Source organism: Podarcis tiliguerta, assembly GCF_965153285.1.
Source record: "Podarcis tiliguerta genome assembly, chromosome: 13".
Lineage (NCBI taxonomy): Eukaryota > Metazoa > Chordata > Lepidosauria > Squamata > Lacertidae > Podarcis > Podarcis tiliguerta.
The window spans coordinates 5,059,933-5,082,234 of record NC_139546.1 but is presented as its reverse complement, the minus strand read 5'-3'; the positions used below and the strand labels follow the sequence as shown (position 1 = coordinate 5,082,234).

The window sequence follows — 22,302 nt, the reverse complement described above, 5'->3', positions numbered from 1 at the left end:
AAGGAAAGGAAGATCCATCAAGCTTAAGTGAAACTTACTCTTACAATGTGTGTTCAGAATAGGAGTCTTAGAGCCTAACCTATCCATGCCCACTCATAAGAAAATCAGTACCACTTACCTAGTCATGTGTAGGACTGAAGCCTAGTGAAAAATTATTGTTATTTGAAGAATAATGCAGTCAGAGTTAAACAGTTTAAAGCCCTTTTGATTTTCAGTTGGAGAATTGTATATTCTTACGGTTCTCTGCCAGAAATCAGTGGTATTCAAGAACGTGCCTGGATCATGCCCTTGTTGCCTGTGGCAATTTGTTAATGCTTCTGTCGCCAAGTATTGAATCTTTTTTTCTTTCTGATCAGCACGGTCAACATAAGTGTAATTTGTTTTGGAGCAAGAAGCCTGAAATGCTTTGCCTTTTGACTTTCAGACACTGTCTGGCTTGCCGGACCAGGATTCCTTCTATGACGTTGTGGACTGTCTGGAAGAATTGGGGATAGAAGGCATCTCCCAGAGACACTTGAATAAGAAAGGAGCAGACTTGGACTTAATAGAGCAGTTCAACATTTATGAGGTAACAGAACATGCCCTGCTCTCTGCATCTTGCAACTGTGTACTTCAAAGTTGAGCTGGGCAGGGGAGGGGGGATGTGGCCAGGGTAATATTAGAAAAGTCAAACATCTGGTTGTGCTACACAGTGACGGTGCAGGGTATTTAATAGTAAAACACACCTCATATAATAATAATTCATGGTTAAGAAACGGAAGAAAAAATGAATATGTTTATGGTCCCGTTGAATGTGCTCTTGTCAGCAATTAAACTACAGTGGTACCTCGCAAGACGAATGCCTCGCAAAACGAAAAACTCGCAAGACGAAAGAGTTTTTCGTTTTCTGAGTTGCTTTGCAAGACGGATTTCCCTATGGGCTTGCTTCGCAAGACGAAATGTCTTGCGCCTTTTTTTAAAAACCGCCAATGCATTCCTATGGGAAACCATCAATACACAGTGGTGCTTCGCGAGACGAAAAAATTCACAAGACGAAAAAACTCGCAGAACGAATTAATTTCGTCTTGCGAGGCACCACTGCACTTTAATCCTGATAATTTCACACCCCATGTAAAAGCATCCAGCATTCAACAAAGGCTCAGCTTAAGAGTTCTGCACCTGCGATTATTCTCCATCTTGATGGCCCTTCAAGCCTACTTTCATGAATTTAGATTGGATTAATTATTGAGCTTGTGCAGCAGCTGAGTGTAGATGAAGCTACATTCATCATCATCATCATTTATTTATACGCCGCCCATCTGGCTGGGTTTCCCCAACCACTCTGGGCGGCTCCCAACAGAATATTAAAAACACGATAAAGCATCGAAAATTAATTTTTTCCCTAAACTATTGTTTACTTTACATCTTCATTTAAAGTAATCAATATGTAATGGTTCTAGGGGTTGCTCATGCGTAAGTTGCCGCCACTCCTGGCTAGGTTACCTGGTTGAACCCTTTCTGTCTGGACAGCCTCAAGTTCCATGGCTGCCTCAGTCGCTGGCGGAATCCGTCAGTGGGCGTTTCTTGAACCTCTTCCAGCATAAAAGTTGTTTGACGCCCAGTCTTCTCCTACTCTCCCTGCGCGGAAGTCTTCTGCGCAGGGAGGGTGTGGGCAGCGGAGTACCCGTACTCTCTCCGCTGGTCTCCGGCGAGGAGTCCTGGAGCCACCTCTCCGATTCCCCCATCTGCCCCCCTTCTCCACTGGTGTTACGCTGATTTCCTTCCCCAGTGGATGGGCTGCCTCTCTCCCTGCTGGGACCCTCTCCGGCATCCCTCTGGAGCCTTCTCTCCGCCTCCAGCTCCAATGGCAGTTCCCTGACACAATAGCAGGGTACTTATGTGAAGGATAGAATATGAATGGGAAAGATAGAATATGAGCTTCTCAGTACTGGAAAAAAACCCTTTCAGACTTTGTAAACTGAATGCTATGCACTATGAAAGAACATCTCTCTGTTAATGCATCTGAAATTACTTTACTTTATTTAGTAATAAATCCTCCTCTGGAAAACATTAAGCTACATTCTCTGCCATTGACATGCTGGAGATCTTCGGTTTTGTAAGCCTTCATAACAGAAAAAAAATTCTGCAAGACCCAACGGAGATGCCTTCTCCACTCCCCTGGGGTAGTGGTGTTTTTAGACCACTGGCCCATCCTGTCAGGCACAATCCAGCCCATCTGAGGGGGGAGTGACTAGGACTGAACTGTCATCAGAGGAAGAAAAGGTCCCTGGTATACTGAATAATTGTGTTCAGGTAGATGGCTGGGAAATGGGAGTTGCAGGGTCTCCCTCTCATATCTCGGTTGGTAAGGGAAAATAAAGCCCTCTTGTTCACAGACACCAACCTCTTCACCAACCTGGCTGGACATTCCAGTACGGTGAGGGGGGGGGAGTATTTGATCCCCTGCTAAATTTGCCCGTTTGCCCTCTGATGAAGAAATGACCAGCCCATAATTTTAATGGTAGGTTTATTGTAGCTGTGAGAGACGGAATAACAACAGGAAAACCTCCAGAAACCCAGAAGATTGATGTGCGTTATAATGAGTGAAATAAGTATTTGATCCCTTTTGGAAAAGATGACTTAGTACTTGGTGGCAAAACCCTTGTTGGCAATTACAGAGGTCAGACATTTCTTGCAGGTGGCCACCAGGTTTGCACACATCTCAGGAGGTATTTTGTCCCACTCCTCTTTGCAGATCCTCTCCAAGTCAGTAAGATTTTGAGGCTGATGCGTAGCTACTCGAACCTTCAGCTCCTTCCACAGATTTTCGATGGGATTAAGGTCTGGAGACTGGCTAGGCCACTCCAGGACCTTAATGTGCTTCTTCTTGAGCCACTCCTTTGTTGCCTTGGCCTTTGTGTATTTTGGGTCATTGTCATGCCGGAATACCCATCCTCTTATTTCACTCATTATAATGCACATTATAATGTCTTTTGTTTTCTGGGTTTCTGGAGGTTTTCCTGTTGTTATTCTGTCTCTCACAGCTACAATAAACCTACCATTAAAATTATGGAGTGGTCATTTCTTCGCCAGGGGGCAAACGGGCAAATTTAGCAGGGGATCAAATACTTTCCCCCCTCACTGTACCTGTGAGTATTCCAGCATCCGTCTCTTTTTTCTGTGGTCTCTGATATTTCCAGCAGGGATAGGAGCAAAAGGCACATCTTCTGAACTGCACATAAGTGGACAGATTGCACAGAAGTGCTTTGCGAGGCCAGATAGCTCCACACGACCCAAAAAGGGAGGCACACGTGAATTAGTATAGGACTGGGGACGGCATTTGCCATTGTGCCGCCCGCGGCATTCCTTTTCATTCTTCATTCTTTCAGATGACTCTGAGGCATGAGGATGGCGATAACAATGGTGAGCCCCCTCCCAGCGGCCGCAAAGATCGAAGAAGGTCCAGCTTTGGCTGCAATGAACGAAGGGGGCTGGAACGCAGGAGGAGCCGGAGGCATTCTGTCCAGAGCGAGAAGAAGACCTTATCTGCCCCTCCCAGCCCCTCTCCTCAAGCAAGCCTTGGGGGGAGCCACGGGCAGGGCGTCGAAAGCCTCAGCGAGAAGTGAGTGCGGGGAAATGCTCCTTGTTTCTCCCTGCTTTCTACCTTTCCGTTTCGTTCTTGTCCCGTAAAGATGGGATGTGGGAGCCTGTAGTGCACACATTCAAATGATGCTTTCAGGTGTCTGATTGCACCTGGGAAGAAAAGGTCCCCTCTGCCCCCCCTCCCCCAGCTTTGCAGTTGTTTTCCAGGTCTGTCTCCTTCCTTGGCAGATGGAAAATGGCGTTACATAGAAACAGCTTTCATAGTATTAACAAAGCTGTCCATTCATTTTAGGAGTTTTGTCTCTCGACACCCGCTTAGGTTTTAAGGGAAACAGCTACTCTCTGGCACACATTAGATAGTTTTCTTCATTATCTCTTCATTTATGCTTTGTGGCCGTATCAGGATTGTCGCTTCTATACGTATCAAACTATCTCTGTCTTTGCCAGTGTTGTTGTTGTTGTTGTTGTTGTTGTCTTTGCCAGTGTTGTTGTTGTTGCTGCTCCTGCTGCTGGCGTCTGTCTCTCCCAGGAGACACTGGAGGAATGTGCTTTTGCAGGTGAAGCCATCCTGTTGGAGAGTTACAGCGCCTGCTGTGGCTGTGGAGACCGATATGGGAGAGACATGTTTTGTTGCAGCCGGGGCAGATGAAGATGTCTGCTTGTGCTGACACAGATGTACCATGGCGTTTCTTCTCTCAAAACTCCTCTCAGCAATGATTCTTCATGCTGTGGATACACAACCTTTGCCAATGAGGGTGCGAGAAACTGCAAAGTCTTGCACATCTCCCGAGCTGCCAAGCATGAGCTTTTGAATCCACAAGGTGTATTCATCTAATTTTTCTTTTCTTTGCAGAGGGCTTATAGTGACAACAGAGTCTTTTTTCAGGTGTCTGAATATAATCGGAGGAGTAAAGATGCTGCTCTTTAAAATGAATGTGACAGCATAACATCTCTGCCTGGTGTAATATCATTACGGGCCAAACTGGATGTGACACTTGCTGCTTTTGTTGTTCACAATTATTAGCACATGCAGAGGGGGTGATTTTTGTTGTGGCCAAGGAGAGGGGGCTTTAACCTTTTCCTCCCCCACTACAGTACCAGTGAAAATTATTTATTGTTGTGAATTTATATACTACCCTATACCCGGAGGTGTATGGGCCCTGCAGCTGCTATTAGCTTTGATTGTTCATTTCAGTGAGATGGAAGCTATACTTTCTGAAGATGAATTCAGATATTGTGTCTTAATGACACCCAATACAGGAACCACTCACGTGCCTCTTTGCTCACTTAAAAACATTCAAAGAAAACAATAATGTAGCATGCAGATCAGCTCTCACTGTGGTTGGATCTAAGTGTATGTGAATCTAGTGTATGTGAATCTGACTGTGAATGAGAACTCCTTAAATCAGGCTTCCTCAACCTCGGCCCTCCAGATGTTTTTGGCCTACAACTCCCATGATCCCTAGCTGGCAGGACCTGTGGTTGGGGATGATGGGAACTGTAGTCTCAAAACATCTGGAGGGTTGAGGAAGCCTGCCTTAAATGCTACATTATTAGGAAGTATACATAGATGAACCCCAGAGCAGTGTGATGACTAATCGCTATGATATTGGACTTGGACCAGTCAGACATTCAATTCCCAACTCAACTACAAAGCAAGTGACTCTGCCACTAACCAGCTATTCTTCCAGGTTCTTCCTCCTTAATCTCAAAGATTATTAGGATCTGAGGCTCCAGCGGCCTGGTACTCTTGGCTAAGCTTCTGTTGAGCTTTTTCCTCTCTTCTGTCCTGCTGCCCCTGAGTTCACTGAGTCCACCACCTTTGTAATGCCATTCATTTACCGTATTTTTCTTTCCATAGGACGCTCCGTCCCATAGGACGCACTTACTTTTTGGGGGGGAGGGGGGGGAAATAAAGGAAAATTTTCCCCCTTTATTTCCCCCCCAAAACCAGGTCGGGGAACAGTGGGATGGCGGCGCTGTGCCTCCCCGCTGTCCCCCAAGCTTGTGGGGCTGGCTCTGCTTCAGGGTGCGCCACGCGCCAGGCGGCAGGCTGCGGACACCTGCGCGAAGCACGGGGCGTCCTCCGGAGGGCGCCCTGTGCTCCGCACTGCAGGCTGCCGCCCGCAAGCCTTGTGCTCCCGGGGGAGTCCCCCCCCCCCGTGCGCAAGGCTTGCCGACACCTGCGCGAAGCACGGGGAGTCCTCCGAAGGGCGCCCCGTGCAGCGAGCTGCAGGCTGCTGCCCGCAAGCCTTGCGCGCCCAGGGGAACTCCCCCCGGGTGCGCAAGGCTTGCGGATAGCTTCCTGGAGCCTGGAGAGCAAGAGGTGTCGGTGCGCACCGACGCCTCTTGCTCTCCAGGCTTCTGCGAAAGCCTGCATTCGCCCCATAGGATGCACACACATTTCCCCTTCATTTTTGGAGGGGGAAAAGTGCGTCCTATGGGGCGAAAAATACGGTATCTATTTCTTCAAGCACTTGCCTCTCAATCAAATATTTTCAAGGCGGCTGGACAAGACGTCCCCCAGCACCTCACGTGCTTCTATCCTGAAGCCTTCTGCTCCATTCCATGCTTCCAATAAGTAGTTGAGAATTCACAGAGAGGCTGTGAGGGATTTCCTCCATGCGTGCAGAGACGTATGTACACAGGCTTCATGCCCAAGGGAGGGGGCAGATTGTGTTCAAAGCTTTTGATCAGCATGTGGTCAAATTGCCTGCTTTTTCAAGCTTAGGCAATAAAACTATGGGCTGCAGCATTTAGACTGGGCAAGTGGAATTTCAGTAATAAATTGACGGCAGAAGCAGGCGAATTTGGAAGGAAATAAAAATGATACCTACTTATGACTTATAAAACCTTCCTTTTTGATGGAACATTTTCCACTTTATGTTTGTTCACCTGCAAGGAGTTGAAGAAGACTGTTTTTCCAAGCGCAGCGCAAAGGAGAAACAGATCTGATATTAAAATATTGAAAAATAGGGAACTAAGTAAAACAGAAAGTGCCTAATAATCAGCTCTCATAAATATTATATTAAATATTATAATAATATTATAATATTTAATATAATATTATAATATTAAATATTATATATATATGTAATATATAAAAATACAGCTAGCAAAACAGAGACAGGTGTAGCCTCGGTTTACTTCAGTGGAATCAGGACTTCATCCAACAATATTGAACAAATATTTCCGTGCAGTAAGTCAATGCATTGGTACTTTAATTATTTCTATCCTTTTCCTTTCCTTCTCTCACTCCTAGTTTTATTTGGTTCTGCTGAAGGTATCTGCTCATCTCGTTTTTCTCTTCTGTATTATGTGTTTCTGTCCATCTGCATGCCTCTTTCCATTGCTTTGGTCCTAGAGAGGAGGAAGAGGAGGAGGAGGAGGAAGAGGAACAACCAGTCACAGAACCTAATTCAGAGGAGGAGGGGGAGGAAGAGTCCTCTAGGCAGGTCAAAACCAGGTACTAGGGTGGTGCCCTGCCTAACACCTTAAAGAGTGCCTGAACTAAACATCTCACTAACTTTAATAGCTGATAACAGCGCTTCAGAATTTTTGCTCTGTCCTTGTTAAATGTATGATTGAACCCAGAAGCATAATACTATCTCTTCTTAAATATTTATGTTTAGCATCCTTCCTGTGCCCCCCATGGGCGCAGCTGCCCCCCTCAATATGTACAAATCAATACAAATCTGAGGTTCTGCCCCCCCCCCCAAAACAAAAATCCTGGCTACCCCCATACTGGTAGAAAGGTAGCTATTTAAATATTTTGTTTGTAAATTGAACATGCTTTCTTTATATTTTTTATCATTTATACGATACGATAATCTTTATTATCATTGCCCCATACAGAACAACGAAATTGAAAAATCTGCATAAGACATTCAAAACCCAACAAGCGTGCTATCCCAGCTATCCCAACCTGGTTAGCCCCCTAAAAACTCTGATACCCCATTTTTAAATACAATACACTCCCATACAGACTCCTTAAAAGGTAAAGATAAAGGTACCTCTGCCCGTACGGGCCAGTCTTGACAGACTCTAGGGTTGTGCGCCCATCTCACTCAAGAGGCCGGGGGCTAGCGCTGTCCGGAGACACTTCCGGGTCACATGGCCAGCATGACATCGCTGCTCTGGCGAGCCAGAGCCGCACACGGAAACGCCGTTTACCTTCCCGCTAGTAAGCGGTCCCTATTTATCTACTTGCCCCCGGGGGTGCTTTCGAACTGCTAGGTTGGCAGGCGCTAGGACCGAGCAACGGGAGCGCACCCCGCCGCGGGGATTCGAACCGCCAACCTTTCGATCGGCAAGCCCTAGGCGCTGAGGCTTTTACCCACAGCGCCACCCACGCCCATAGACTCCTTACAATGTGTTTAAAACCAAAATCGCATTTGGGTAGAAACTGTTTCTCAGGCGGCTAGTCCTAGTCTTTATAACCCTGTACCTTCTTCCAGAAGGCAGAAGCTGAAAGAGATCATTTCCGGGGTGCGCACTGTCCTGCGCTATCTCTGCAGCTTTCTTATGGCACCTGGAAGCATAGATTTGATCCAAGGTGGGAAGAGTGCACCCAATTATTCTCTCCGCAGTCTTTACAACCCTGGACAGCATTGTTTTTTCCCTGACCATGCAGATCCCAAACCACACACACAGACCATAAGTTAATACGCTCTCCACAGTACAATGGTAAAATGCCATCAACAGGTCCTTTGAGCATAGCTGTCAACTTTTCCCTTTTCTTGTGAGAAATCCTATTCGGAATAAGGGAATTTCCCTTAAAAAATGGAAAACGTTGACAGCTATGCCTTTGAGAGATTGTTTTTCTGGAGGATTCTCAGAAAAAATAACCTCTGCTGTGCTCTCTTCATCAGGTTTTTGCTGTTCTCTCCCCAGGTTAGGTCATCTCTCAACTCCACTCCCAGAAATCGAAACACCGAGACCTGTTCCACACACTTCCCCTCAATAATAAGTGGCTGAATATTCAATTTACATTTCCTAAAGTCCCACAATAATCTCTTTTGCTTTCTTTAAGTTAAGGAGTAAGTTGTTTTTCCTGCACCACTCCCCCAACTGCTCATATAAAATACATTTACATAAAATGATAGGAACATAATGAAATATTGTTGAAGCAGAAAAACATAGAATCCTGGAGCTGGAAGGGACTCAAAGGGTCATCTTTCTAGTCCAACCCCCTGCAATTCAGGAATCTCAGCTAAAGCATCCATGACAGATGGCCACCCAACCTCTGCTTAGAAACCTCCAAGGAAGGAGAGTCCAGAACCTCCCGAGGGAGATCCATATTCCATGTATTATTACAAGTAAACAGCACTTATTTGACCCCATTTATTTGACACAAAGGGGGGAACCTACAGATACAGTCCGAAAGGTGCACAGGGAGTTCTGTAATATGGGAGAATTTTAAAAAGCAAGTGGTCCTCACTGACCTGGTGCAAAAAGATCTTGTCATCCGAAGGAGCCCTGGCTGCCTAGATAAAACACTATAGCCCCACACACTAGTTCAATATATGGATACCGTATTTTTCGCTCTGTAAGACGCACCAGACCACAAGACGCACCTAGTTTTTGGAGGAGAAAAACAAGGAAAAAAATATTCTGAATCTCAGAAGCCAGAACAGCAAGAGGGATCGCTGCACAGCGAAAGAAACAATCCCTCTTTCTTTTCTGGCTTCTGGGATAGCTGCACAGCCTGCATTCAGTCCATAAGACGCGCACACATTTCCCCTTACTTTTTAGGAGAGAAAAAGTGAGTCTTATAGAGCAAAAAATACAGTAATTTATATTAAATTGTTTAGGGAAATAAAGTATTTTAATTGAAACTGGAGATAATACAGGGTCTGTTTTCAACGATATACACCCCTTTGAAGCTTTTATTTGGTACATTCATCCTTTCTTTCTTTCTTTCTTTCTTTCTTTCTTTCTTTCTTTCTGTTTTCCTTGACTATTACTGTGATTCATCTAACACAACATTAATTCCACCTTTTAATATAGAATAAAAATATTTATATTATAAAATTCACATGGAATGCTTTATTGTGTGGTTCCCCACCCCCTAACATTTCCCTTTAATTGTCCAAGAGTTTGCTACTGGCATATTACACCCACCCACCCACACACCCACCCATAAATATGTCAAATAAATTTGTCAAGTGATCAAATATTTCACTCTGCTATTCGGTAACATTCAAAACGGATGCCTTAAAATCAACCAAACATTGTTTCCTGATTGGCTGAACAAAAAGTTATCTTTTAATATTCCTTAGTCTTCAATCCTATTATAGTAAATTATCTTCTGAACGGGTAAAATTGTTACAGCATGATATTGGAGGCATCATTTCAGCAGCACCCCCCCATGAAACATCTGGAGCTTTTGGATACCTGTTCTGAGAGGCGTTTAGCAAGTTCCCTCATCCCGAAATTCTCACTCTTCATCTGATCTTCAATCTGCAGAGAAGAGACTGAGGCGCCCTAGAAATTCCTTGTAACGGTATTGCAGGGCGCCATTTGGCAATCGTGAGCTGTTCTCAGCTGCTTTTCAGAGAAATCTGAAGACACCTTGGGCCTTCCTTACCCTCTCAGGGAAGTTTATAAGCATACAAGGCATCTAAACTTCTCTTTTGTGTTTCCCCCATTAACCTTTCTATTCAAATGATTCCATTAATGCCATTTTCTCTCCTCTCCTGTTCTGCCTTTCCCAGAAGACTTCCAGAAGGACAGGAGGTTGGACATGGTTCACAGAGTTCTGAGACTTCCACCACCTCAGGTGTCTTTTCTCAGGATGAGAGGCTTCCCGTGGGCTTTAGGGCAGAGAATTCACCCAAGAACTCATCACCCTGCCCTGTGCCTGATCCACTTGCTTCACGCCATTGTTCTCTCCATTCATCACCCTCATCTGTATCCATCAACTCTTCCCAGAATTCATCATCCGTCATGCCAAAGGCATCCCCAACTGTCGATAAATTACCTTACGTCCCACACAGCCCCTTTCATCTGTTCTCCTATGATCTTGAATCACCTCCAGCAGCTGTTAAAGAGAAGGAAACAGAAGGGATTAGGGAACACAGGTAGCACTTCTCAAGAGTTTCATAAAATAGTCTGTGAGATAATTGGAATGTTACGTTCAAGAAATATTCTATATCTGGCACGTCCAACTCCCAAGAGACCGCTATCCACTCCCAGTATAAAAAAAACTGGCAGTGGTCTACCCACTGTTATTGGAGGGAGGAGGGGCGTGGGAGGGGCGTGGGAGGGGAGAGAGGCTTTTTTGGGAGGAGGGCAAAAGTTGTTCAGCTTTTTTTGGGTGGGGGGGGAGCCAAGAATTAACAACGGCTCTAACAAGTGCATAAAACAATACAGTGGTGCCCCGCAAGACGAATGCCTCGCAATATGGAAAACCCGCTAGATGAAAGGGTTTTCCGTTTTTCAATGCGCTTCGCAGGACGAATTTCCCTATGGGCTTGCTTTGCAAGACGAAAATGTCTTGCGAGTCTTGAGATTTTTTTTCGCTCCCCACCCCCTTTTTCTAAGCCGCTAAACCGCTAATAGCCTTTTAGCAGCTAAGCCGCTAAGCCTTTAATAGCCTTTAATAGCCGCTAAACCGCTAATAGCGCTAAGCCGCTAAGCCGCTAATAGGGTTGCTCCGCAAGACGAAAAAACCGCTAGACGAAGAGACTCGTGGAATGAATTAATTTCGTCTTGCGAGGCACCACTGTAAAGCCAACTAAGGTCGGAAGCAAACTATTAAAAAACACCCTTTAGACGCAACGTTGGGACAGAGCAAGGGCGGGAGCAGAGGAAGGAAACATTCATTATACATTGCTTTTATTCCCGTGATTGGTAAGGGTCATGCGATCGACCGTGATCAACCACGATCACTCAAGGGTCTACCTGTCGATCGCGGCCCACCATTGATGTTCTATATGAATGGTTATCATGCCAGGACATCATTTTGGGTGGTTTCTTACTTGGACTTCTCCTGTCATTATTTTGCCCATTTTATCTCCAAACTTTGTCCCAAGTAGCCATTTCAGATCCTGTGTGCAGTGGGGGGATTGGAATCAAACCATCCAAGTGTGCCCCTATAGCATACCTACCCCTGTTCAAAGTTGATATGTTTGCATTGGACCCCACACACATTCAGCTCAACACGTGCTTCAGTATTATGATATATATACATAAAGGTAAAGGTAAAGGGACCCCTGGCCATTAGGTCCAGTCACAGACGACTCTGGGGTTGCGGCGCTCATCTTGCTTTATTGGCCGAGGGAGCCGGCATACAGCTTCCAGGTCCTGTTGCCAGCATGACTAAGCGGCTTCTGGCAAAACCAGAGCAGCGCATGGAAACGCCGTTTACCTTCCCGCCGGAGTGGTACCTATTAATCTACTTGCACTTGACATGCTTTCGAACTGCTAGGTTGGCAGGAGCAGGGACTGTGCAATGGGAGCTCACCCCATCACGGGGATTCGAACTGCTGTACACCTGTAATTATTCATTATTAATAATAATAATAACTATAAACCTCAAAATTTTGGCACTATCCAAAAACTAAAATAAAAGTTCAGTTCTCTCCCATAGGCACACAATATATCTACGTCAGGGGTAGTGACACAAAAGGAAGGATTGGAGATCAGTTGATTTGAGGTCATGTTATATTTATATGTGTAGGTTCAACGCAAGCTTCCCTTTCTCAGCCTTCCCTTACCAAGAGGTCTTTGGCTCTGTCTAGATAAGCAGTTCCTCACATACTGAGATTCTTTTCCTACCATTTCTCCCAAAATAGTGGAGGTGACAATTGGGAGTCTAGAGAGCCTCTCGGTGCAATTGTTCATGGTTTATTCCTTATTTTGTCATCATTCCTGCTTAACCTCCTCCAGATCATAAGCTTGATATCTGAACCATGTATTGTATTAGAATTCTGTTCTCCTTTTTTCTGTATGCCATAGCAATGTTAACCAAGGTACAACCAAGTATAAGTGAGCAAACTGCACTTCTTCCATACATACCGTATTTTTCGTCCCATAGGACGCTCCATCCCATAGGACGCACCTAGGTTTTTTGGGGGGGGGAATAAAGGGGGGAAAATTCCCTTTATTTCCCCCCCAAAACCAGGTCGGGGAACAGCGGGATGGTGACGCTGCGCCTCCCTGCTGTCCCCCGAGCTTGTGGGGCTGGCCGATGTCTGCCCGAAGCGTGGGGCGCTCTGCTTCAGCGTGCCCCGCACTCCGTGCAGCAGGCTGCTATCCGCAGCCTAGGGAGCCCTGCATGAACTCCCGCGGGCTCCCCAGGCTTGCTGATAGCTTCCTGAAGCCTGGAGAGCGAGAGGGGTTGGTGCGCACCGACCCCTCTCGCTCTCCAAGCTTCAGCGAAAGCCTGTATTCGCCCCATAGGACGCACACAGATTTCCCCTTCATTTTTGGAGGCGGAAAAGTGCGTCCTATAGGGTGAAAAATACGGTATTTCATAGCTGCTCAGTGTGTATTCTTTATTCCTCTGTCAAACACACCTGTAGTAATTGTTTCTGCTTTCTCCTGCAGTCCTTCTGAAAACCTGCCTGTGAACAAATTTTCTGACTCCTTCGATCCTTTTAATTTCCACTCTTTGTCTTCTCTTAGGTGGGTGATTCTTCTTCATACAGTATTCTTTCCTTGTTATGGGATGCTACTGAATTTAATGTCTTTCCTTTCCTTTTTCCTTTCCTTTTTCCTTTCCTTTCCTTTCCTTTCCTTTCCTGAGCTTCAGCATTTTTATTCCTTATACCAGAATACTGTCATATACAGTGGTACCTCTGGTTATGAACGCTTCTGGTTACGAACGCTTCAGGTTACAAACTTCACTATCCGGGAAGTAGCTGCTCCTGGTTGTGAACTTTGCCCCAGGATGTGAATGGAAATCGTGCGCCAGAGGCGTGTGCGCACTGGGAGACCCCATTAGCGAAAGCACGCCTTAGGATAAGAACGGAGCTCCGGAATGAATTAAGTACATAACCAGAGGTACCACTGTAGTTCTGAAACCCTTGCTGGTCCAATGAAAAATAATATCAGATAAGACCACATGGTTAACACCATTCTTTATTCCCCCAATATCTGAAGCATTGAATTCATGGACACCAATAGCAAGGTACTGATATACCTGGCCCAAAGCCGGATGGTCCGGGAATCAGCGTGTTTTTACATGAGTAGAATGTGTCCTTTTATTTAAACTGCATCTCTGGGTTATTTGTGAGGCATAGGAATTCATTCATTTCCCCCCCAAAAAATATAGTCCGGCCCACCACAAGCTGACCCCTGATATAGTTCCTCAGTGCACCTGGGGGTAGAGTTCAGTGAATCTGACAATTCTGATTTCTCTCAGCTTTTGTTTTTTGTTTTTATGCCCTTAAGTTCAGTTCTCCACATTTCCACATCAGTTTAGGATATTTGTTTTTAAGTCTTCGTGAAGATTCATCATCATTCAGATACACATTTTTGTTTGCAGTTTTCCCCAATAGACACATTTTTATAAAGCAATTTCCCCCCCCATACACCGGATGTTGGTGTGTTATTTTTTACTGTATATTCATTTCTATACACACCTTGCTGCAGAGTATGCATTTTTGTGTGTGTTATTTTATTCTTATTATTATAATTAATTAATTAAACTGCATTGCAAAATTTTAAGTTATGGCTGTGTTTCAGTTTGAGCATTGTGTTGGAAAGTGTGAATTAGGTATATTTGCCATTATATGTGAAATGAATCGAATTTCACCCCCATCCCTGCCTGGGAGTAATTTGAATTGAATGTGTGAGATTTATGGCCAGATTAAGATTGGTTGAAGCCTTGGAGTTATGGTCCTGGTGGTGGGGACATTGCCGATGTGCTCAGAGTATTTTCATTGCTATTTTCTTTTATCAGTGTTGGCAAACTGGTTTTAGTGTGGTTTTGTAAATTACTGGGATAGGAATGTAGCGATCAAAGCATGGAAGACGGTGGGAATATTTGTTTTCCTAAGTTTGTATCTTTGTAACACTCGTGTCTCACCATCACCTTTTTCCTGTGAATGCTATATAGCTCCAGATCTTCAATTTAAATAGTTTTTAATTTATAAATGTATCTAGTTGCCGAAATGTTTTGTTGGTGTTCGTTTTGCTCTAATTCTGTGTGGTTTGGTTTATAGTTGACAGTGTGTCAGCACCGGGCTTTTGTGCCTTTTAACAGCTGTGTGGCAGGGCATGTCCCTTATACGGAAGGACAATTATGTAGAAAGCTTCACCTGCCGACATTCTGTCTGTTAGACGTCTTGTTACGTGTGTGCTCCCTAATTTATTTTGGGGCCTTTCACCCTGACCTTCAAAAGATGGCATAAAATTGCACGTGACAAAGTATGTGCAGATTTTAGGAACATCTGTAGCTTTTGTGAGTTCTTGAGAGAGCCCAGTCCATGTATCCATTTATTTGTAAGATTTCTTGCCCACCTTTCACCATAAGGTCTGAATTGATATAATATACGTGGAACAGGAAAATAGGTGCTAGTGCTGTTCTGCAGATACTTGTGCACAATCTTACCCACTTGTGGGGAAAAAAGGCTATACATAAGTAGGTTTTATTGCTGGTTGTGTGTGTGTGTGTGCGCGCGCGAGCGTGAGCGCACTTTGGATTGAGTTTCAGTTTTCTCATGCAACACACCATTGCCTGGTCTGACCACAGTGGCGTAGCGTGGGGGGGTGCAGGGGGGGCCGGCCGCACCGGGCGCAACATCTGGGGGGGGCACGCTCGCACTCGCAGCTCTCTGCCCCTACCTGGCTCACTCACTCTCTCTCACTGCAGTGCTGGCTCTGCGAATCCGATCCGAGCCGCCGGGTCGCCGCCCACTGTGGAGAGGAGGGTGCCAGGTGTGCGGTGCGGAGAGAGAGCGAGGGACTATCTGGGGGAGGGACAGTGCAGCGGGGGGGGCACACAAATTACCTGCCTTGCCCCGGGTTAGGGGGCACAAATTACTTGCCTTGCCCCGGGTGTTGACAACCCACGCTACGCCACTGTCTGACCATGATGATAAGTCCCCTATGGCTTACCTGGAACCAGACTGCGCAAACATATGGGCTCCCAGAGAGAAGCTTTCTTCTGCTTTGCTCCTTATTTCTCTGTGATTGTGCATTAGAGAATGCTGCGTGTCACTTTTTGTTTCCTTCTACATTAAAAACAGGGGGCTCCTTTATCCGCTAACCCAAGAGCACATTTTGAATCTTGAGAAACTTCTGTAGGCACCAGTCACAAAATGGCTTCCATGGTGATGTGATGTAACAACACAGCATGGTTGCCCTAGGGATGTGGGTGGGGGATGTGTTTGTAGGTGGAGGGGTAATGAGGAAAAGGGCAGAGCAGATGCAGTACTCGTACAGGAAGAAGGTCATCATCATCATCATCATCATCATCTTTTTATTATTTATACCCCGCCTATCTGACTAGGTTTCCCCTGCCACTCTGGGCAGCTTACAGCACAGGTCTGCTTTCAGATGTCTTCTAAAAAGTCAGATAGTTGTTTATTTCTTTTTTTATTATTATTATTTAAAAAAATAATATTTATTCCAGTTTCCACAAATACAAAAAGAAAATTAAAAAAAGACCAAATACAGTAAGATACGAGGAGAAAAAAAGAGAAAAAAATAACAATTTAAAAATACATAAAAACACCACCCCTCCACCCCACCAACAAAAAAAAAAAGAATAAAAAATGACATTTAAAAACAAAACACTTCCGTTTTTCAAATTCCATCTTTTGATAACTTATTTCCTTGACCTCCTCCCACCTCCCTTTTTGTATTCCAATTATTAATTAGATCAGCAAGTTCTTTCCATCTTTCACTGCTTACTCACTTATTTGTCTTAATCTATTTAAACCTTATTCTCCCATCAACCTCTAAAAAGTTATCCAAGCTCCAGTCTAATAGACAAAAAAAACAGGAAAAAAAACCTTACATCTTATACCCTTAAATCCTAATATCATATACCCTTAAACCCTAATATCTCAAATCTTTATCTTTTTCTTTGACATCCAATGGGAGGACATTCCACAGGGTGGGCGCCACTGCCGAGAAGGCCCTCTGCAGAACCTTCACTTCTCACAGTGAGGGAACCGCCAGAAGGACCTCAGCACTGGACCTCAGTGTCCGGGCTGAACAATGGAGGTGGAGACGCTCCTTCGGGTATATTGGGCCGAGGCCATTTAGGGCTTCAAAGGTCAGCACCAATACTTTGAATTGTGCTCGGAAACGTACTGGGTGCCAATGTAGGTCTTTCAGGACTGTAGTTATATGGTCTCAGTGGCCACTCCCAGTCACCAGTATAGCTGCTGCATTCTGGATTAGTTGTAGTTTCCAGGTTACCTTCAAAGGTAGCCCCACGCAGAGCACATTGCAATTGTCAATGCTAATCTGCGAGGGAGCCTTGAAGAAAGGCCATTGTGCCTTAAGATCAGGAGGGAATCCTGTCAAGGAGAAAGGGAGAGAAGAGTACTGTGAAGGCTGATCAGAAGGCACTATGGTGAAGGCAAATGGGACAAAGTAAAGTGTGATAATAATAATAATAATAATAATAATAATAATACATGTTATTTATATCCCGCCCTCCCCAGCCGAAGCCGGGCTCAGGGCGGCTAACAACAATAAAATAGTACAACATTCTAAAATCATTTCATTATAAAATTAATTCAAATCAAATTGATGGCAACCATTAGGTCAGGCTGTGCCCTGGCCAAAGTCCTGGTGGAACAGCTCTGTCTTGCAGGCCCTGCGGAAAGATGTCAAGTCCCGCAGGGCCCTAGTCTCTTGTGACAGAGCGTTCCACCAGATCGGGGCCACAGCCGAAAAAGCCCTGGCTCTGGTTGAGCCCAGCCTAACCTCCCTGTGGCCCGGGATCTCCAAGATGTTTTTGTTTGAAGACCGTAAGTGTAGTCAGAAAAACAGGAACCTGAGAAAACACTGGGTGGCAGAGAAACAAAATTGCTGCAGGGCAGAGATTATAGGACTGGGGGGGGGGGGGACGGGACAAAAACCCATAAATAGGGTCTAGAGATGTGAGGGACTGTGCACTATTAGCAGAAATGGTGTGAGCAGGAAAGCAAGAGTTGGAAGATGAGCAGTGGTTAACCAGACAGCCAAGGATGCATGGATTTGGCAGATTTAAACTGGAATTCTGCCAGTTGTGAATTTTGTGACTGGGCAACAAAAACCAAACAGTGCTGAATATTACAAATGCATTTGTACTGACTGGCCAGGTTTTTTGTGTCTGTGGACCTCTAGCACACTATTAACCCAGGGAATAGTACATTTAAAAATTGTATCCCATTGTAGTGCGTTAATGAAAACAGCATGTTGTTGACCTGTTTATGAAGTGACCTTTTCCGCTTCTCTGTACTTCTGTCAACTTCAGGTACAGTGGCTACAGCAACAACTCCTGTTCTTCCACGTTACCTCATTCTGGATTAAGTACACCTACAATGCCCAATTCTCGCCATTCTGCATCGCCACCCGAAGAGGCCAAAATTGAGAGGTTGGTAAGAAAGCAGCGTGCACATAAAATAGATTAATTAATCAGAAATAAGTTAAAATATTGATATGATTGCCTTGACCAAATCTGGTTTCAAAGCGGTTTATAGAGTTACATTCCTAGAAGAGTTCAGCAACGGATCCAGGCTGGTCTAGGGTTTTGCTTTCCTGCACTAGGCAGTGGATTGGATTGGATTACCTTCAAGGCATCGTTCAACTCTTGCGATTCTATGAAAGATGTGGTGGTAGCGGCAGTGGAAAGATTTCAGACAGAAAGAATAATTTGCAAGTTGAGAGGGGGCTTGCCAGTGTATTTGATTGTTACACATCCATTGCTGAAGGGTAGGGTATAAGTATAACAAATTAATTAATCATTACTGGCAGCCATTTCTTCTTTCTTTTTTCTGTTGGATTTTTTGTTAGATTTTATTTATATGCAAATTCAGTACAGTAATACATAACTTTAACAGCATTAATATACAAGTTTACTTTTGTCTAGGAGTTTGTTTCATGGGCTATTAATATTTTCTTTAATTAAAGATTTTCTTGGTTTACAAAAGTCATATCTTCTTTCTTGAACTTTTATTTTGTCACTGCTTTATAGAGCAGCAGCAAATCTCAGTAGTCAGCACGTGCCCTTAGTGCCATGAAATGAGATCAGAATGTGGTTGCTGCTAGGAGGTTTTCTGCAGCAGTGAAACAAAGTTAACCTCCACTCACCAGAAAGTTCCCCACCTCAACCTTTGAAATAATTTCACAGACACATGCAAATTTCTGGAAGAGCCCCCCAAGCACAAAGTGTCAAATTGGAAGGTTCTAGGGTCATGTGAAAAGAAGAAGAAAATGTTTTCTTATGCCAAAACTTTATTTTCCAACATGCTGGAGTGTTGCTATTCTGCAAAAAGGTATTTGCACAGAGAGAGGGCGTTGGGGGAGAAAAGGTTTTCTTGTCCAGAGAAGTGGGTGATGTTATAATCTTATGAGTGTATTCTTGCAGAATAGGAAAACAAGATAATAAACATAAAGTAGAGTGAAAAGAAAGAACGTTGGCCAAAAGGCCATAAAATGTAAGAGGAACAGTTCCCCAATTAGGAAGTAAGCAAAGAGTTAATCGTTCTTTCCCCTCCTTCCCTTCCCCCCAAAATCCAATCCACTCCAATCCAAATCAGGCCCTCCCAGTGGTGTCTATTAGCCTAAGGTGGAGCCACTGGGAGAAATAATCCCATTCTTTGAGCAATGTAAAGTTATTGTAGAAACATTGAAAGAATTATGCCTCAAAAACGCTTAAACCCATAATTGAAGAGGAACAGTGGTTAGTTGTTTAATTTATACTCACGTTAGAGTTCATGAACTTCTGAATCTGGAAGTGGGTGTTATGATCACAGTGCAGATGTGCAACGCTCCCAGTTCAGTTTAAAGTGCTTGGTTGATCCTTAAAGCCCTTCACAGCTTGGGACCAGGGTACCTGAAGAACTGATGGGGACCTTTACAGTGCCCCTGCCAACGTAGGTGGGGTGGTCCCTTTTAGGTGGTGCCCCCTCAACTATGGAACGTTCTCCCTTGAGATGCTCACCTGGTGCCATTTGGCTGCCAGACAAATGTGTGTTTGCTTTCCTGAGCTTTTGATGTTGCATCTCTGCCAGCCAAGTTTACGTTTGCTTTATGTTTGCTGACCGCTTTTATACAATTCTTTTCAAATTCCGTGGTTTAAATATTTTGTTATTATTGTAACTTTTATTCTTTGGGGGGAAATGCTGGTTGGGTTTTGTGTGCCCCAGAAAGAGACAGACAGACAGACACAGCCCATCCCTCCATGGGTCCATGTTTTCCTGGAGACCAGGCCACAGTGGTCCCACCCTCGCCACCGGATGAGAGACTATTTACCAAGCTACCGCTTAACAAACAGCCTCCAAAATCTCCCTGGGATCTCTCTGAAACCTCCTTAGGCAGCATGATGTTGAAGCTCTAAGCATGGAAGTGTTTAGAATAAGCTGAGACCACAAAGGGATTATGAAACTGCATTTACTAGAATGAAAAAAAAAGTATACAGTGGTACCCCGCAAGACGAATGCCTCGGAAGACGAAAAACTCGCTAGACGAAAGGGTTTTTCGTTTTCTGAGGTGCTTCGCAAGACGGATTTTCCAAAGGGCTTACTTCGCTAGACGAAACAGCCCTGCCTCTCCTGTCATGGCGACGGTCACTGCACGCACGCATGCTCGCTTCCCCGCTCCTCCGGCTCCCTCCCACCTTCCGGCTGACGGTTAGTGCCTCGCACCGCTGCCCACCGCCCTCGCACGCTCCTCTCAGAGAGCCGTTGCCGCCAGCAGCCAGCGTTGCAGCCAGAGTCGCGCTCCTGAGCCCCGCCGCCCTCCAGCAGCCGTGTTGCATGGTGGCCACAAGGCGCGGGTGAGTCCAAGGTACTGGCTGCGGCAGCTGCCCTGCTTCTCCCCACCCCTCCCCGCCGTTGTTAGTGTTTAACGGCAGTGGTGCTTCGCAAGACGAAAAAACTCGCTCAACGAAAAAACTCACGGAACGAATTAATTTCATCTTGCGAGGCACCACTGTATTTCACTTTCATAAAATGTATGCACCACATGACTAAAGAAGTAAAAACAACCCCAAAAGCCCTCAAAACAGTATAATACATGTAAATGTTAGAAAGAAATGAGATGCCTAATATAACAAAAAACCTCAGATATTTCCTTTGGAGAAAAAGCAGAGTAAAATCAGTTAAAGATATCCACTTGCCCATATCTGTTCAGTCCCTGAATTTACCTAAGCTCACAAGTCAGCCTTTGTTCCTTGAAACCTTGAAACCCCAAATCTTCTCTATATCATGTAAGATACCCTTGATCTGCTCACCTCCTGTCTGTCTGTGTGTTTAAATGTCACCTGTCAGTTGTGCTCCTCCCCTTGGGAAGCTTAGAGCTTTAAAATTTCCCACCCTCAGAGAGACATAGGTTGTTACAGTGGCATAGCGTGGGGGGTGCAGGGGGGGCCGGCCGCACCGGGCGCAACATCTGGGGGTTAGGGTTAGGGGGCGCAAATCCACGGGTTAGGGGGCACAAATTACTTGCCTTGCCCCGGGTGCTGACAACCCACGCTACGCCACTGTGTTGTTAGACACATCAACAGTGGCAGATGCCTATGCCTTGATGTCATAGTAGACTCAGGGCACATGCTAGAGTTTCAAGTTAACCATGCACTCCTCAACTAGCCATATAAGCAAGACATACTTTCCCATTATATACACAAGCAGTCGAGGAGAGTAAAGGCCGATTCCTTCACAGTTTGAATTCTGAAACAGCTCGTACCAGCTGTGGCACTACAAGGCTGGCTTCATTTCTCTGCAACCTACCCCACCCCCCCACCCCCCAAAAAAGAAATCACCGTGTTTATAAATGTGTTTATAAAATGTATGTTAGCCTTGGGGGATCCTACCGGACAAGTTCTAAGTGCAGTGCAATCTTACGTTGCCGGTTGTGGAGAGATACTGGCACATTTACAGCTGCACCTTTGTGACTGTGACTTCTTATTAAACAAAAGAAAAGGAAGCAATCTTGCCAGCCTGTAACTGGATTTCTGCATCGCAAGGAGAGATGCATTTCTGGGGACAAAGGGGCAAGTCTGTGTGCAAACACTGTTTTCAGTGATATCACTATGCCATCAGCAACATGTAGCGCCATCCTGAAATTAACAAGGGTATTGTAGGGTTCACAAGTTTTGCAAAACACTGGAGGTTCTGTTGTGTTTGTGTGAGGGGTGAAATGGTTCCTGAAAATTACTTGGCTTTGCCTTTTTTCTAGGTTGTTTGTAGCCATTGTCTGCCCCATCTGCTACTACTTCGGTACCATTTTTAGCCCTAATCTTTCCGCCCCCCCTTATCATTCCCTTCCTGGGATAAACCGAGCATTGGCGGACCTTGGGATCTAAAATTTCAGTGGTGCCCTGTGCAAACCCTGTGCCCCCCCCCACCTTGCATTCTACATCATCGTTGTGAAGCCCCTGAGGCTCTAATTTTAAGAAAAGGTAAAGGTAAAGGACCCCTGGACAGTTAAGTCCAGTCAAAGGCAACTGTGGGGCTGCGGCGCTCATCTCGCTTTCAGGCTGAGGGAGCCAGCGTTTGTCCACAGACAGCTTTCCAGGCCATGTGGCCAGCATGACTAAACTGCTTCTGGCAC

The 22,302-nt window shown here is 45.1% G+C and overlaps 1 protein-coding gene and 1 long non-coding RNA gene across 49 annotated transcripts in view; one reads left to right on the top strand and one right to left on the bottom strand.

The window, feature by feature from the left end:
- FHOD3 (formin homology 2 domain containing 3) overlaps positions 1-22,302 on the top strand; it is a 349,246-nt gene that overhangs the window by 244,008 nt on the left and 82,936 nt on the right. For 11 of the 48 annotated variants that reach the window (XR_014503941.1, XM_083407411.1, XM_083407409.1 and 8 more), the window contains exons 9-11: positions 425-568; positions 3,369-3,601; positions 18,005-18,124. Coding sequence is in view for 41 of the 48 variants with exons in the window: in XM_083407411.1 (XP_083263537.1) it covers positions 425-568; positions 3,369-3,601; positions 18,005-18,124 (497 nt within the window). In the remaining 7 variants the exon portion in view is untranslated. Of the gene's footprint in view, positions 1-424; positions 569-3,368; positions 3,618-6,946; positions 7,049-10,298; positions 10,665-13,134; positions 13,213-18,004; positions 18,125-22,302 lie in introns of all 48 variants that reach the window. The other 37 variants (XR_014503940.1, XR_014503945.1, XM_083407386.1 and 34 more) reach the window with 11 other exon arrangements.
- On the bottom strand, positions 6,692-15,855 carry LOC310661691. The gene is made up of 3 exons (XR_014504069.1): positions 15,649-15,855; positions 10,565-10,624; positions 6,692-6,942 (listed from the first exon to the last, which is right to left on the bottom strand). It is a non-coding gene; the product is annotated as an uncharacterized lncRNA (long non-coding RNA).